The sequence below is a fragment of the Protopterus annectens genome, chromosome 8.part0 (genome assembly GCF_019279795.1).
Source record: "Protopterus annectens isolate FY-2018-M chromosome 8.part0, PAN1.0, whole genome shotgun sequence".
In the NCBI taxonomy this organism is placed as follows: Eukaryota; Metazoa; Chordata; order Ceratodontiformes; family Protopteridae; genus Protopterus; species Protopterus annectens.
The window spans coordinates 1,420,673,207-1,420,689,416 of NC_056741.1; the positions used below are offsets into that span (position 1 = coordinate 1,420,673,207).

General features: G+C 34.8%; 1 protein-coding gene across 1 annotated transcript in view; it reads right to left on the reverse strand.

The window, feature by feature from the left end:
- The window catches only part of LOC122808494, a 666,541-nt gene that overhangs the window by 298,790 nt on the left and 351,541 nt on the right, over positions 1–16,210 (reverse strand). The window contains exons 17-18 of the mRNA XM_044079450.1: positions 15,895–16,096; positions 4,829–5,107 (exon numbers count right to left, since the gene is read on the reverse strand). Of these exons, the coding sequence (XP_043935385.1) occupies positions 4,829–5,107; positions 15,895–16,096 (481 nt within the window). The remainder of the gene's footprint in view (positions 1–4,828; positions 5,108–15,894; positions 16,097–16,210) is intronic.

Consider the following 16,210-nt stretch of genomic DNA (forward strand, 5'->3'; position numbering starts at 1 on the left):
TATGGAATTTAGGAAGTGAACATTGTTCTAGAGTGGCTGTGTTGTTTAAAAATAAGGAACAGTGAAAATATTAGATATAACATTAGTAAGGGTGGGAAGGTTAACTACTGTGGCTATAAGGTGGAGAGAACATGTTTATAGAATTATAGCAATATATGCATATATAACTAGCAAGAAAAGGGAGAATCTGTTTCATCAAATATTAGACTGTGGTGGTTAACTGAAAATTATTGCAGGGGGCTTTAATAGTGATTTAAGGGGGCAATGTAAAAAGAAGGGGAAAGATGTAAAAAGTACAGGAAGTAATAAAGTGTGGTAAATTTCAGTGTACAAGAAAAATCAATGGATTTACAGAAGACAGTACTTAGATCTTAAAATTATTATTTTGTATTATTGGAAGGCTTGAGGGTAAGATATGGTAATAACCACCACCACAACCACCCTGAAACTACCATCTTTTCACCTATTTCACCATCTCACTCTTAATGTATCTCTAACACTATTCCCCTGCCTCTTTTACCTCTTCCCTTCCTCTGTCTCCAACCACTCTTAATTCTTAATCTCAAAACAACCTACCTGTCTAGTCTGCCTCCTATACTCTACTTCCCCTACATCTCCTACTAGCCATTCTTACTTTCCTTTCTTGTTTCCAAACTCCTATACAACTAGATCCTACACACTTTAAATAAGCATCTGCCTAACTATTAACTCATTTTGCTCTAAGCAGCTTGAATAATATTGTAACTAGTCACATTTTCTTTTGCTAATTGTTTAAAACCTTGTTTGTAACAAGTCACATACTTGTCTGACAATTGTTAATACTCTGTATAATTGAATTGCCTGAGGAGCTTTTTTTCTCTCCAGGTCTCTGCTTGTAAGATCCTATAGCTGATTGTTACTACTATGTTACTAAAATTTAATAAATTGTTTTCTAGTTCTGAGGAGCTTTTCCCCCGGGTCTCTGCTTAAAATGAGCCAAAAGCTCAGCCAGACTAACCCGGTTAACAAATGTAAAATAAATAAAATAAATAAATAACTAAAGTTGCGATGATTTTTTCAAACCATTTAGGAATATGGATGAAGATGATGGAAGAAAGGGAGTATAATAAGGTGCTACTGTTTAGGCAGATATATTATTTACAAGGGAGAAAGCAAGAGGTATCTGGATATTTGGGTAACACAGTACAGGAGGATATTAGTATAATGAAGGAAATGAAAAATGTGAAAGGAGAGGTAAAAAGAATACAAGACGAAATTATGAGTATCATTGTATACTATCTAGAAAATATGCATAGTAGTCAAATGAAGGAAACATGATTTGTTTAAACATAAATTAGAATGTGAGAATAATGATTATTTATTCTTTATAATAGAAGGAATAGGGAAAAGCCGAAAGGCACAACATAATAGAAGGAGTAGAAAGAGACCCTAAGGATGGTCCTTGAGAAACAAAATTTGAATATAGACAATTATATTGGTAGCTAGTATTGGATGCTATAAATAAACTGGTTTTAATGACAATACCTCTGCATCTCTAATACTTAAACTAAGAGTTGACAGGAGATAATATTATATACTATAACGCTTCTTATATATTTTTAAAGAAGTTTTTTATATACATTTTTAACATACTTTTTCCTCTTTTGGATATCTTACCCGGGTGCATGTGCAATATAAATACAAACAAGGGTCCTTGAACATTTAAACTTCTATATAAACAATGTCCCTATTTTTGACTATATTGTTTATATTCATTTATATTTCCCATGATTTTGTACAATAAGGTTTTATAATTATTGTATTCATTCTTATTTATTCACCTATATTTGTTTATAAATGTGGTTTAATGTTTGTAAAGATGTATATCATCTTACCATTTTATTATTCTAGTTAACATATAGGATGACTCTTTAAGAAAATTAGTGTGGACGATTTATGAACCCAAAAGGAAATCAAGTAATTAATTTAATTTACAGTGTAATAGACAGAAGGGGTAGTACTTGACATCATTTCTGAAGAAGTCCTATTGTTTTAGGACAGAAACGTGTTGTGTCATTTAATAAAAGTTTTATTTGTGTGTTACATTGGTGGATGAGTGGTTTCCAGTAGAGCTATTTGAGTTGAGCAGTTGGTTTCACACACAACCTCCTGATACCTATTGGTGGTTTAGTAAACAGATGGGGCATAAGTGAGAATGGACTATAAAAAAATCCAGAACAAAGAAGTATTTCTAAAAGTAATTGCTGTTAGTGAAATGGATGAAGTAATTAGATAAGTAAGTTATTCAGTTTCAAGCCCAGATGGTATAGGGCATAAAATGCACAAGAAATTAATGGTTTGGCAAAGAGAGTATTTTGTAAATGTACTGAAAGAATGGTTGGAGGAAGGATTTGTTTATGAAGAGTTTTGTGGTGGGATATTAAAATTTATGTAGAAGAAAGATGAGAAGGATGAAATAAAAATGGAGACACACAATAACACAGATTACACATTATTTTGGGGATAATACAGAGGAGAATAGAAGGAAGGATTAGAGATGTTATGGAAGAAGGTATATATTGTATGTAAGGAACGATATGAAAATAGCTGCTATTGATTGTGACAGAAACTGTGAACAATATTATAAGAAAAAGGGAGGATGTGAAACTTCTGGTAGGTGATATAAGCAATTCATTTGATGCTTTGTGGAGTGTTGGTGAATGGGTGGCTGAATAAATAAATTTGCATGAAGTGTGGAACAGGACACGGATGTCTTATGAGAAGAATATTGTTTGCATTGGTAATGCATGTCATAGTGAGTGAAGTAGCTTATACATTTAATTATGCTACGTATGTGATTCCAGTAGTTTCTACATACACTGATAATATAGCTGTAGCTGCTAAGAACAAAATGTAGATGGGGAAGTGCTGGTTTGTATGAAAGGATGTTTACAAAAATAGGAACGATCTTGAATAAAGATAAAAGTAAGGGTATGGGCCATGTAGTGAAAAATAGGGGGGTGTAATTTTCAATGAATGAATTGTGTTTGCTAGGGTAACATTTTGGACAAATTATGTACTTATGATGCCGTGGGAGGGTTTGATAAAATAAATGGAATAAATAAGTCTTCTGTGGAAGAAGTACAGATTAGTGTTGAGGGAAAAAATGTTTATCTGGTGAATTTGGTATTAATAGGAAAGTAGCATAGCTGTCAAATGTTTATATGATCTCAGAAAAATATGAAAAGGAACTCGTGCAATTGACGTTTGCTTTCATATGGGGTTTAAGATTAAATCTAGTAAAAGGAGTAATGTTGTATATGAATGAAGATGAAAGGGGATTGGGTTTAGTAAATCCAGTTGTTTATTCTACTTATTTAAACTAGTATTAAAGTGAGTAAAGGAAGAGAATGTTTAAATCAAAGTGTAAAATGTTCTGGTACATTTTTATTTAACATTTGTTGATTGGGAATGTCTGACTAGGTTCCACAGAGATTGTTTTCAGTGGAGGAATATTCTAGATGCATGTCTTTAGAATGTGGGAGGAAACCGGAGTACCCAGAGGAAACCCACGCGAACACAGGGAGAACATGCAAACTCCACACAGAAGGCACCCCAGCCAAGAATCAAACCGGAGAACCTCTTGCTGTGAGGTGACAATGTTAACCACTGCACCACTGTGCCGCCCATGTGCTGACATGACAAGAATAAGAAAAAGGTGAAAAAAATATGTAAAGGAAGAAATTAAAATTATCAGGAAGAAATTCTAACAGAAAAAAAATATATGATGCAGAGAAAGATAGAAGGATGTAGTATAATAATGTGAAAACTAATATTGTTATATAAATTCATAGGGAAATGTACCAGAAGAAGTGATTAAAGCCTTAAAAGAAAGGAAAAAAGTGCTGTACCAGATAGCAGAGTGTTAGGATTTCTTATGGAGACTGATACTAAATAAGTTACCAGTAAAAGGAAATATGCCATATAAAAATAAAGATGAAATAGCGTGTTTATTTTTTTGGGGGGTAACAGTGTATGTTTTTGAAGTGTAAAAGAGTGGTGAAGCTCTGGAAAAAGTTATGTGAAGAAAAATACTCTGAGAATATTAATGACATAAACAATATAGATATGAATATAACTGTGTATGGATAATATAAGAACAAGAAGAAAGAATATGTGAGAAAGACAGAAAATAATTTATTTTATGTAATATGGGTTATTTGGAATGAAAGATTGCATGATATTTTATTTAACAGGAAATTAATTTTGGCAAATACATTGTGAAAAATTAGATACTGGTTGTAGAAGAAAGAGTGGGGGTCAGTTATGGAAGAATATCAATGAGGATGTTGTAAGAAAAATGATAAAGGGCAAAAAGAAATTAGAAATGTAAATATATATGTCTATTAATATGTACATTTTGTAAATGTGTAAATGTTTTTTATGTTGTGTTAAATAAAAAAATATATTTCTAGGAGATCCCACATCTGGTACAGAATACAACATAACAATTGTAAGGAAACACCTTTAGAAATACTTTGAATAATGTGACATACATTGCTGAAAATGGAATTTAAAATCCAAAATAAAAAAAGATTTTTCTTTATTGGGTGGTTTATGACTTTTTCTAATAATGGCTATGAATAATGAACACAGAATTTCAGATTTTTATTACAGGTTGCCATCTGTGTACATATGACCACAGATATTTTTTACATATAAACAGTTCCACTTAAGAATCCATATGTATGCCCTTAGGAAAGAAAAATATACTGTGTAAGAAGGGAATACAGGTTTATAACTGCATCAGTGAAATCAAGAGCACAGTATAGCACTGTATATGACTTACTGATCTCCGGTTCTCAGCATGTGTTCTGCATCCTGTTGGAGCATAAGCTTCCTGCAAGTTCTCAACCAGCAGCATCAGGTCATTAAGCAATTCTTCTTCTGTGCTTAAAATCGTCTGTTGATTTAATAGCCTGTGATCCAGGCCTGCTTCCTTCAGCTCATCAACCTGTTTGCTGTACAGCATTTCCTTGGAGCACATATGATATTTAATTAATTCCTTCAAAGCTGGCATCAGATCTTGAAATCTTTTTTGTTCCTGCTTCATTTCTGGTGATAGAATCTACCAAGATAATGCATTTGTTTCAGTCATTAGTTATCGATATTTTTCAAGAAACTATTTCCGATTTTCAGTAATGCAAAGTGCTGCCTTGGAATTTCTACATGATGACATATTATACACCTCTATATGTGCAAACAAGATTTTAAATTTAATAATAACAAACCACAAGGTAAGAAAACTTTCCATCATTAAAGTGAAAAACACAACAGACTATAAGGGACATTGGTCACTGAGCCTTCTTGCCAAAAAATGCTTCTATCATACCACCTTTTCATAACACAAAACAAATAAATAATTAAATCAGATTACAAAGCATAGCTTATCATAAATACAGCAGTGAATATTTATTTAAATTTATTAAGGCATTTTCATCACTCTACAAGTAGCACTCCATTCAGCTAGTCTTAAAGTATTATAATTGAATGTATATTCTGCTCATATTTTTGTAAAGTCTATGTATAGTGCAACATGATATATTAATTCTTAACTCTTTGCAAATCCAGGAACTAGTGGTTCAGGGCAAAATTTCTGTGTGGCAGAAGGTTTGCTTCATTTACAGCGGAATGCTGTTTAATCTGCTTTGAGAGCATATATTAAAGTGCTGAAAAGAAAACTTTGTGCAATAATGTGACATCTGTTCTGACCCTGGAACAGGTCACCATGCTATTGTCCTTGCAGAGATACTACAGGAGGTGTGGAAGTGTGTCAGTACTGGATATGTGTGTTTTGTGGGCCTGGAGATGAAATATGAATGCATATCCTGGGATGTCTTAGGGACCAAGGGCTTTGCCATGTATGCCAGAAGTGGAAGGTGCAACCACATTCTTAATATCAGGTTGAACACATTCAAGTTGGGCAAAGTGATCCACCAAGGATTTATCTTGCATGTAATATTCATGATTTTCATGCACAGGATATGAAGTAGCAGTGAATGTCAGGAACATATCCAGTACAGGGAAATGAGGACTTCATCTATATTGTTTGCAGCCAATGTTTTCTGAGCCATAAATGAACGTGTTTTCGGGTGAGCACTTGAACAGTCTGTTCTTTAATTTAAAAGTATCTGACAAAAAATATATATACTCCAAATTAGAAGACATTGTTCTATCTTGGAAAAGAGTGGATTGCTGTCTGCAGAAGAGAGGGGAACGACTTCCACAGGTGTGATAATTTAAGTGTCATGAAGTGTTTTTTGATTTACACAATCTTACTGAAGAATTATACTGACATAAAAGCAAGACATCACCTTACAGGGCCACTAATCACAAACAAATACAACCCCACAAAAGTTGCCTCACAGTTTTCCAATAATTCTGACATCAGAATTACTAAGGATACATGCACTAGTTATAGTATGAATAATAGCAAGTCCAATTCTTTTAGCTTAACCCTTTCTTACCTCATTGAGTTGCAGATATTCAAGATTTGTAGTCATCCAATAAATGTAATCTCAGCCTAACAACATTCTTACACCAGTCTTAGAGAAAATGACCACTCTCTTCCATATATCCAGTAGAATTCCAATTTCATCTTCTGCTTTAACAGCAGTCACTGTTCTTATTTAATTTAGGAATGCTGTACATTAAATTAGTCAAGGGAATATTCAGGCTTATTTTATACTTGCTTGCTATAACAGCCTATGCTATGATAGTTAACACACGTCTAACCTTATCTGTAACTTCTTTTTCTTCTATTCTACCTCATGTACAAACTAAATACAAGATTCCCAACACAATGTATCATTTTTGATGAAAAACTGGGCCCAAACGGACCTGCCATGATCAGAGCTTTACTGAGCTCCCCTATAGTAATAGAGCAAAGGAACTATGACTGCAGCTTCCACATATCTAACAGTTTGAAACTTTCTTCCTCTTATCTTTACACAATCCTGCTGGTATTAGGTACCATCTGTGCATCAATCTCATCTGTTTATCCCAAATAATGTACTTCTTCTTTAGTCTACTGGTAGTTTTCTGCACCTCCAATTCCATTTCTCACCATCAGGTTTATCTCCTATTTAACCTGCTATCATGTTTGCAATTACTTCTCTGCTCTCCTTTTCTTAACACTAATATTTCAGTCCCATGAGCTTTACAACTCCTAAAGGATAACAAGCTTGTTTATCTTTGTTAAATCACTATTCATCTGGGATCTCCTCTGCGAGTATTGTTATGACAGGGTGCAGCAGTTTGTCCCCCTTAATTGTCACACTACTGACCATACATTCAACTTACTGTTTCCAAGTATGAATTTCTTGCCCCAACAAGATCTTAAAATGGTTTAGTTACATTGTCTTCAACACATCAAGTTTTTCTCAAATCTCATGGTTACATACTTTTTTCCACTTGGTTATATCTTTCATTCTAGTTCATGTTTATGTGTTCTAGAAGTCCGCTGGCCCATTTTTCCTCCCATTCTTAAGTGTGTTGGAATTTTGCTATCATGACTCAAGGTTCTGAAGAGTGGGAGATTAAAAGTGGATAGTTATCACATAGGGTCCTTAAAAATGATGCAGCTGATAACTCAGCTTTTGCTGTGTGTGTGTGTGTGTGTGTGTGTGTGTGTGTGTGTGTGTGTGTGTGTGTGTGTGTGTGTGTGTGTGTGTGTGTGTGTGCGCACGTGCACATAACCGAGAGCATTTGTGCATACATGCATATATGTATGCACACATGTATCGGTTCGTGTTATGTATAATTTTAAGTATGCATGCATGTGCAAGCATATTTACATATTTGTATGTGTGCACGCATATGTGAGTGTGACTTTGTGCTTGTGTTTTTCTGTGTGAATGTGTGCGGCCAACATCCTGATTTCAGAAATAGTATTCATTACATCTCAACATACTATTCGGAATAGCTTTAAAATTTAAAAAGAGATAGTTTCACAAACAAAAAAGAAAATGAAATGCAAGAAACGAGATGGCATTTACAGGGAGTTCGACTGTTAATATATTTTATATAATTATTTTGCATAATTATATATTTGCACACCAAGTACTAGCCCCTGAATAGTTGACTGGTCTCCCATGTATCCTGAAAACATAAATACCATGATTTCTTTTCATTTATTTTCCTGGACACAGCTGTTATGAGCACCCCATTATTTCCTTTCACTAGAGTGATAAAACTGTCCAGTCTGCTCCCTGGAAGAAGGAGGTTCTGATACCGCAGAAAGTAATACTTTATTAAAACTATAAAATAGAAATATGCAAACTTTTATATGTTGAAGTTGCATCTTTAAGTATTTAGTTTCACAGAGACTGACAAAAAATAATGTATTTTACTTTTCCTATTGGTAAGCATGAATAGCTAAGAAAAACACTAAAAAACAAAATAAACTCAATGATCCATGTTGCAACAATTTACACCTTAATCCTTGTTTAACAGAAATTGAGCCATTCAAGGTAGGAGGTACATAAACTGTCATTAACATAATCAGTTTGCAGTCTGCAAACTCCATGTGAGACATGATATCACCTTCCCTTCTATTTCTAACATATCAAAAAATATATATGAGGACATAAGGTCCATGCTAGTGGCTTGAAATGTTAAACTGTGCATCTATATTAACTTCTAATCTCTGATACGTGTTTACTGAAATGAAACTTTCATTTTCTATCAACTTATGATCAAAGAGGGCTGTGCAGTGTCTACATGTTGTTAAATATATTAAATCACAGTCAGCATAATGGTTAATCCAAAAATTCTGTTTGAGGCATGATGCTCAAAAACTGTGATTTTACTTACATATCTCACTTAATTATTTAGAAAAAAAGTCTAAATTTTGTAGAATTGTAGGTAGTAAGTAGTAGGAGTAATTCTGACACATACAGGTAATGCCGTATCATGATCATAGCATAACTCCCATTTCATTGTCTTCAAAAATGATTAAAATCTGCCAGGAACTCCTAATTACATCACAAATCATGTATGTGTTTTAACTGTCAGTGAGGGACAAAGGTGGAACCCCTGGGACAAATTTGTGGTTTCCCATCCACTCATCAAGGTTGCACTTGAAGAGGGTCAGTGAGGTACACTGTTTGACATGTATGGGAAGTCTATTCCAGAGATGGAGCAGCCTCTGGGACACAAAGCTGTCTCTCCAGCAGGTTTTGTTGATGTTGCATATTAGATTTAGGCCTATCGAGTGGGTAATGTGTGAGGAGTTAAACATACAGATATGGAGCATGTCTAGTAGGGCATGGTCCAATATTGCTTTGTAGGCAAGACGTAGATCACATCTGAGCAATCTCAATGATACTGAGTAGAGTGATAGTGATTTGAGCCTGTCTGAATAGGACATATGTTGAAGGCCACGGATTCTCTTTATGAGGTATTTCTGTGGCCTTTCCAGTTGGTACAGGTGTTTGGAAAGGTGCATACCAAATGGGGCATTGTACTCAATTATAGGCCTAATGAGGGAGGAGTACAGAGAGGTAATAACCTCCTTTTTTCTCGATGCAATCCCTTTACTTATGAGAGGAACCAAGTAAAAGGCGTTTCTGACCACTGCCGCCACATCGATTGTTGTCAATCTGAGTACCCAGGTCTCTCACCACAGGTTGTGTGCTTAGGGGGTTGCTGTTGATGTGTTAATCAGTAGGGGCCATGTTTTGGATGAATGGTATGATAATACATTTTTTTGCATTTAACTTAAGGTCATGACTTTGGCATCAGTTATTTGTAGCTGTGAGACCCTATTGCAGTTTGTTACCACCATTTGGGGAGTCAATGACAACACCCAACTTACAGTCATCCACAAATGTGGTCAGCCACAGGCCCTTTCTCTTTGCCTGGACCTCTGAGAAGTAGATGTCAAACAGTAGGGGTCCCAGGACAGATCCCTGGGGAACACCACTAGTGACAGGTCTGTTGGTGGAGGTGGTGGTGCCTATTTTGACCTTGTGGCACCTATTGGCGAGCCTTTTGACCACCCACCTGATGGGATAGGGATTTACACCAAGTTGTGTTTGTTTTTTGACGATGCCAGAGTGGGGGATTGTGTCAAAGGCCTTGGCAAAGTCAATGTAAGCTGTGTGTCCTGACTTTCCGTCATCCAGGGCCTTGGTGACAGTCTCAAAGAAGTCAACCAAATTCAGTAGGTAAGAGCTGCCCCTGACAAATCCAAGCTGGGTGGAGTCAAGTGCTTGGAGATTACCTATGTCCTTGTTTATGAGAGCCATAATAATACACTCCATTGGCTTTACAGATCAGACTTGTCAAACTAATGGGGCAATAGTTTTTTGGGTCAGTAGTGGCACGACCTTTGTGCAAGGGGATGGAAATGGCAGTTCTCCACTCTGCTGAAATGAAGCCTGCAATCAGGCTGTGATTGAATTGGGTGCTCAATGGTGAAGCTAGTTCTTGCTGGAGGTGGTGCAGAATACAGCATATGATACTAGCAGGTCCCATGGAAGCTGTGTTCTTTGCCTTAGATAGGGCCTTTAGCTCTTGATCTACTGAGATGTGAGGTGTGGGATAAGTATTGGGGATGTCAAATGGGTCTTTGGGAGTGGATGGGGGGTGAAGGTTGTTCTGAACCTATCAGCCAGCAGGTAGGCTAAGTCAACAGGATCAGTGTAAGTGGTAACAGTAAGTACTAATTTGGAACAAACCTGGGCTTTGCCATGGAAGTTCCTGACATAACTAAAGAAGGACTTGTGGTTTCCCTTTGTATTGGAGGCTAGTTAAAACTCATAATTTGCTTTGGAGGTTTTCACTAGTGATCTAATATGCTTGTTGAGGCTAAGGAGGGCTAAGGATGGAGTTTATCCAATTGGGAATTTTGCCTTTTTACCCCTTGGACAATAGTTTCTTCCTTTTGTTGTAAAGCCTGTTGATAGAGGATGTCCACCAGACAAGTTTGTGTCTCCCTGAGAAGCAGGTTTTAGTTCTTTTGGGTATGGCTCAGTCCATGCAGTTGTGCAGGTACTTGGATACTGCACTGCCATACTGTCCAGCATAGTTGTCTGCATCCTCTGAGGGGGGTGGTGGTGTGAAGCTACTGATACCCTCCCTTAGGGGGTTGTAGTCAGCTTTTGAGAAGTTATTTTAGTCTGGTTATGGCTGGGGAAGGGTTGAGTGGGATAGAAACTTTGAATAATTCAGACCAATGATCTGATCTCTCCAGGGAAGAACATACTATGAGACTGGTGCAGTGGTCGGCCATGCTGGTGAGAACCAAGTCCAGAATGTTATCTCCCCTTGTGGGGGATGAAACGAGCTGGTCTAGTGTAATTTGAAGAATACATTTTTAATGTAGGCAGAAGTGTGTAGTCCCTTGTACATTTAGAATGTAAATTTATAAAACCATTCATGTCAAGTTTTTTTTTTAAGTTTAACCAGTTCATTGTGATGTAGAGTTTTACCATTGTAAAGAACATGATTTAACTTGTAATATGCTTACTGCATAATTTCTTCAGTGAGATAAGTAAAATTACTAATTTCCAAGATGGGTATGTTTTAGTAAACTTGCATAATTAAATTTATTTGAAGTAAATTGCAAATTTCTTTAGATTTGGGACATGTCAGTTATATGTAATATGTATGCAAAGTCTACTGATGTGCATTATAAGTGGCAGTTAGAGTTGGGAGATATGTTGTTTTTGGAATGAGATGTACCTTGCGTATTATCATACCTTTAAAGTGGTATAATTCTTAATGTCACATACCTGTGATTAGGTATATGACATTAAGAATTATACCACTTTAAAGGTATTATCATACCTTTAAAGTGGTATAATTCTTAATGTCACATACCTAATCACAGGTTTCCACATATTTCCTGCAAAATAACTTTATATAAACAATTCATAAGAGGATCATATTGAAGAAAATATATAATGTTCATTATATTTGAATATATTAGTATGTTTAAAGGGTGTGGATATGGGATTCTGTGAGATTAATGCTTTATGTAAAAAATGAAATAACTTATTTTTACATTTATTAATAGAAATGGCACTACATTTTGATTTTAAAGTTATCTGTATTATTAATCAATGCTGTGCACTGCACAGTAACAGAAAAAAACTGTTTAAATTTCCTAGGCTGAGATAAAGTTTTAGACAGAAAGTCCTAAACTATTTTCTTTTCTAGCTGCAGAAATCATAATAGGTAAAACATTTTTCATATGATGAATATATTAGATTTATGGTGTATTGGTTGGAGAATCATAAGCTCATCTAAGAATAATAATTTTAATAATCTTAGGAATAAGGAGATAAAAAATATCAAAATTATAGATTTTTTTATATTAGTTAAGCTTTTCCTGACCATTATGGGAATTACTAACTGTTTACAAATGTATGACAAGATTACCTTATGCCAGATGCATATTTGTATTAGTTCCAAACTCACTGTATTTGTTTTATTTATACTGGATTTTAATAACATACATTATCTGCCCAATGAGTAATGATTATACTAAATGTAATGAGTAATTAAATCTGGTACATTTAGGCCTTCAGACTGTTACTAACAATTTTGTGTATATTATTCTGATTTGATATTCCAAATAACTGTTATTATTGAAAGTGAACATTTAAATACCCTAAGAAGTAGACAGTAGTATCTACAAGTTATATTAAACATACGTTTGGGATAATATTAATTTTAACAATAGTTATTTTAGAGAAGAACACCAACTTCCTTCCTGAGCATCATTTCAGATGGGATTCTAAAGATAAGCAGCAATTTAAAATATTGTAGTGCATGGAGTGCATGATTATACACTAATATTCAGAAAAAAGACAAATCCTTTAATCACAAGGATGGCACGAGACCCTTTCCTAACAAATGTTAAGAACCCCCTGCTTAAGTTTTTATGGCCAGGTAAAATCAGACAGTACAGACCAGTGGAGGCAGCAGCAGAATAAAAGATTTGGTTTTGTCCACTGCTCATACTGATAAAGAACTCTTACAAACTTAGAAAGCAGTGAGAATAACAAGATTTACGTACACCTGTATTTTCTTTGAAGGATATAAACTCTAAAACTCAAATTTGGACAGTTAGGTGGTATGAAACATGAGTATAAACATAAAGAACTGAGTTATACTGCCTCTCTGACTGTGCTTGTTAAGAGGTTAACTGCCTTATGGCTTTGAGAGCTGGGAAAAACACTTAGCATCTCTTTTTTCTTCTTCTTTTTTTTTTTTTTACTGTTACTAGTAGTGCACGGAGCAGATAAAGCTCCATGCACTACAAAGAATTATTATCGGGTCTATGGGTTTCTCGATATGGATGCCAAGAGTCACATCTTCAGTTTCATTTTCAAGTTGAATTTCTTGGGATCTATGTCTCGAGCACATACTAAATGGGTTTTCATCTGTGACCTGATCATAATCCTTTTATGATTTGATAAAAATGTATAAGATTTAGCGATGTAATTCTTAAATGTTTTAAATTGTGATGTAATGCTATATATTGCAAGTCTGCAAGATTTAATATAGTGTAACAATTTGAATGAAAAAACAGTGTTTACATGATCAAATGTACTTTACAAATTGAGACATTTTAGAAAGTTAATGTAGGTCTTTGTATCTTATGGGTAGCTGATCTTGATCTTTTAGGTCATATTCAATTTATAGTTCAGAAATCAAGTTAGATCAATTAATACAAAATGACTTATTTTTTTGTTGAGTTACTCTTCCTGGGTTCAGTTACAATACTCAGATTTTATCTGGTGATAAGGTATTGTTTTAAAATTTAGAAATTACATTTGATATATATATATATATATATATATATATATATATATATATATATATATATATATATATATATATATATTACTCTGTAGCATGGTAGGAATTAAATGTCTTAGAATATTAACAAATATGCAGAAACAATAGAATTACGCACAAGAAACGTTATGGGACAAGGTATCAATTCTTCCATATAATAATAGTTACTCTACCTAGAAAAAAATAATTTTCTGTATTAGGAAAACCAAAGCTTATAAAGTTTCATAGTATCAGATTTTTTATTAACTTAAAAGTAGAGGCTCTGCTTAGCAATTTTTCCAAAATGCACACTCTGGAATTGAGAAAAGGTTAATATAAGTGGGGAGCTTTAATATCAGTGGCTACTCACTGGTAATGATATGTTCCAATTCACAGAGCACACCATCTCTGAGCTTTCCCACTAGCAGATGCATCAACATAAAGGCAGTCTTGCTTGCCATGGTGCATGGCAATTATACAGTCCACAGAAACAGCAATTGCAAATTAGTCATGTGCTCCTCCCCATAAATACCTGTAGCTTTCACTTTATACTGCCAAGGGTAAATTACCTCAGGTAGTACAAAAAACTTAACACCAACAAAAGACAGCAGTTACCCACTTATTCAAAGGAAGACATTGTGGTGCAGGTAAGTTATCTTATATTATGCAATGACTGTCCATTAACATTCCAAAAACAGCATGCTGATTAGTCAGCCAAACAAGTGTTCCCATTTTAAATTTAAAATATACCAACAATAAATGTCCGGCTGCTAAAGTATCACTAAGCAGCCAGACTTTTTTTTCTATTAAGCAAATCATAGTTTTTTCTTGTCTGCAAAGATGCAGGCCTGAAATAAATGCATTCTGTTTTCCACTTTATCCTCATTTATCCTGCACAGTACTGTTATATGCCATGCAAAGGGACATCAAAAGAAAATGTACTGCACTGTTGAACCATTAACATTTATTTTCATTCCTAGAGAGTGCCTCACAATCATTGTTTTTTTTTTTTGTCTAAAATGCAGTGTATCCCCATTCAACCTTGATCTTGCACAGTACTGTAAAAATGCCATGCATAGGGACATAAAAAGGGAAAAAGTGTAGTACACTGTGAATGTGTGGTGGTATGTATCAGAGCAATGACTGACGACTTTCTTTCCTTTACATGGTGCATACATATTTAAATTTTTAAATAAAAGATCAAGAGGTACATACAAGACTGCAGAAAATACAAGGAAAATCAGGTACGTTCTACAAACTAAAACATACCTGATTTTCCTTGTATTGTCCCATCTCTCTCACACCTCTAAGCTGTCAGGAGGTTACCCTTTTTCCTTTCAAAAAAATAGCAATGGAGATCGTCCTTTCTCCATTGCTTGCTTACTAAATCAGTGATGCACTGTGTAAGCCTGGGAATGGAAGTCTCATACCCATGTTCAGTACATCATCAAAGAGCAGAACCAAAAAACACTTGAAAGAATACCATGGCGCCATTATGCAAAGCATTATTTAAGAAAAGTAAGCAATTTTTTTTCTGAAATAATGTCATTGTATTATAGCAATAACCAACTCTGTGGTGTGATATATTGAATATTTACCCATGGTTGGCTTTACTTAATCACTCAGGCTTTGCCTTCATGATTAAACCACACCAGTCACGGGTAAATCTTCAATACACCACATCCACACCATCGGTTATTGCTATATAATATTATTACGACAACTGTGTTATCCACAATGGTTCTTTTAATTCATATTGAACCTAATGATGTCCTTTGGCTAGGATTCCTTACCATATTAGCAAATAAAGAAATAATTGAATAATAAGTAAACAAATAAAAATTAATTCTTAAACATTCTACAGTTAGATAATAGATGCTGTGCTTGTTAGCAGAACATGTGTATGTGCTTTAGTATTACATGCTAGGTATTTGACTTGCATTACTTTTCCAAATCAGATTACCTTTTCCATGTGAATTAGCAAAGCTGTGTAGTGGACTTACTAGCGGCTACAGGAGTTCAAGTTTTGCACTGAAACAGACTGCTTAAGAATGAAATTGATACCTTTTCTCTGCTGAGAGATATATCTCTTTCTCCTTTAGGATCATTCTGTTGAAAGTGTGGCTTCAAACCATGCTCCTGCTTTCCTTTTCTGGGAGTCTTTTGTCTCACTTGTTCTATCATCTTGCAGATACAGCTCATCTCATCACTTAACAATGAAAGCTCTAGACAAACCATTTCACTTGCATGTCTTTCATTGAAAAACCTGTAACAAGAATCCCCACCCTCCATTAGGAAATGTTTTCCAGAACAGTAACTTTGCAGTCTTACATACAATTTGCACAGTATGTGATGCAAAACTAGTTCTCCTTGTCAGTCT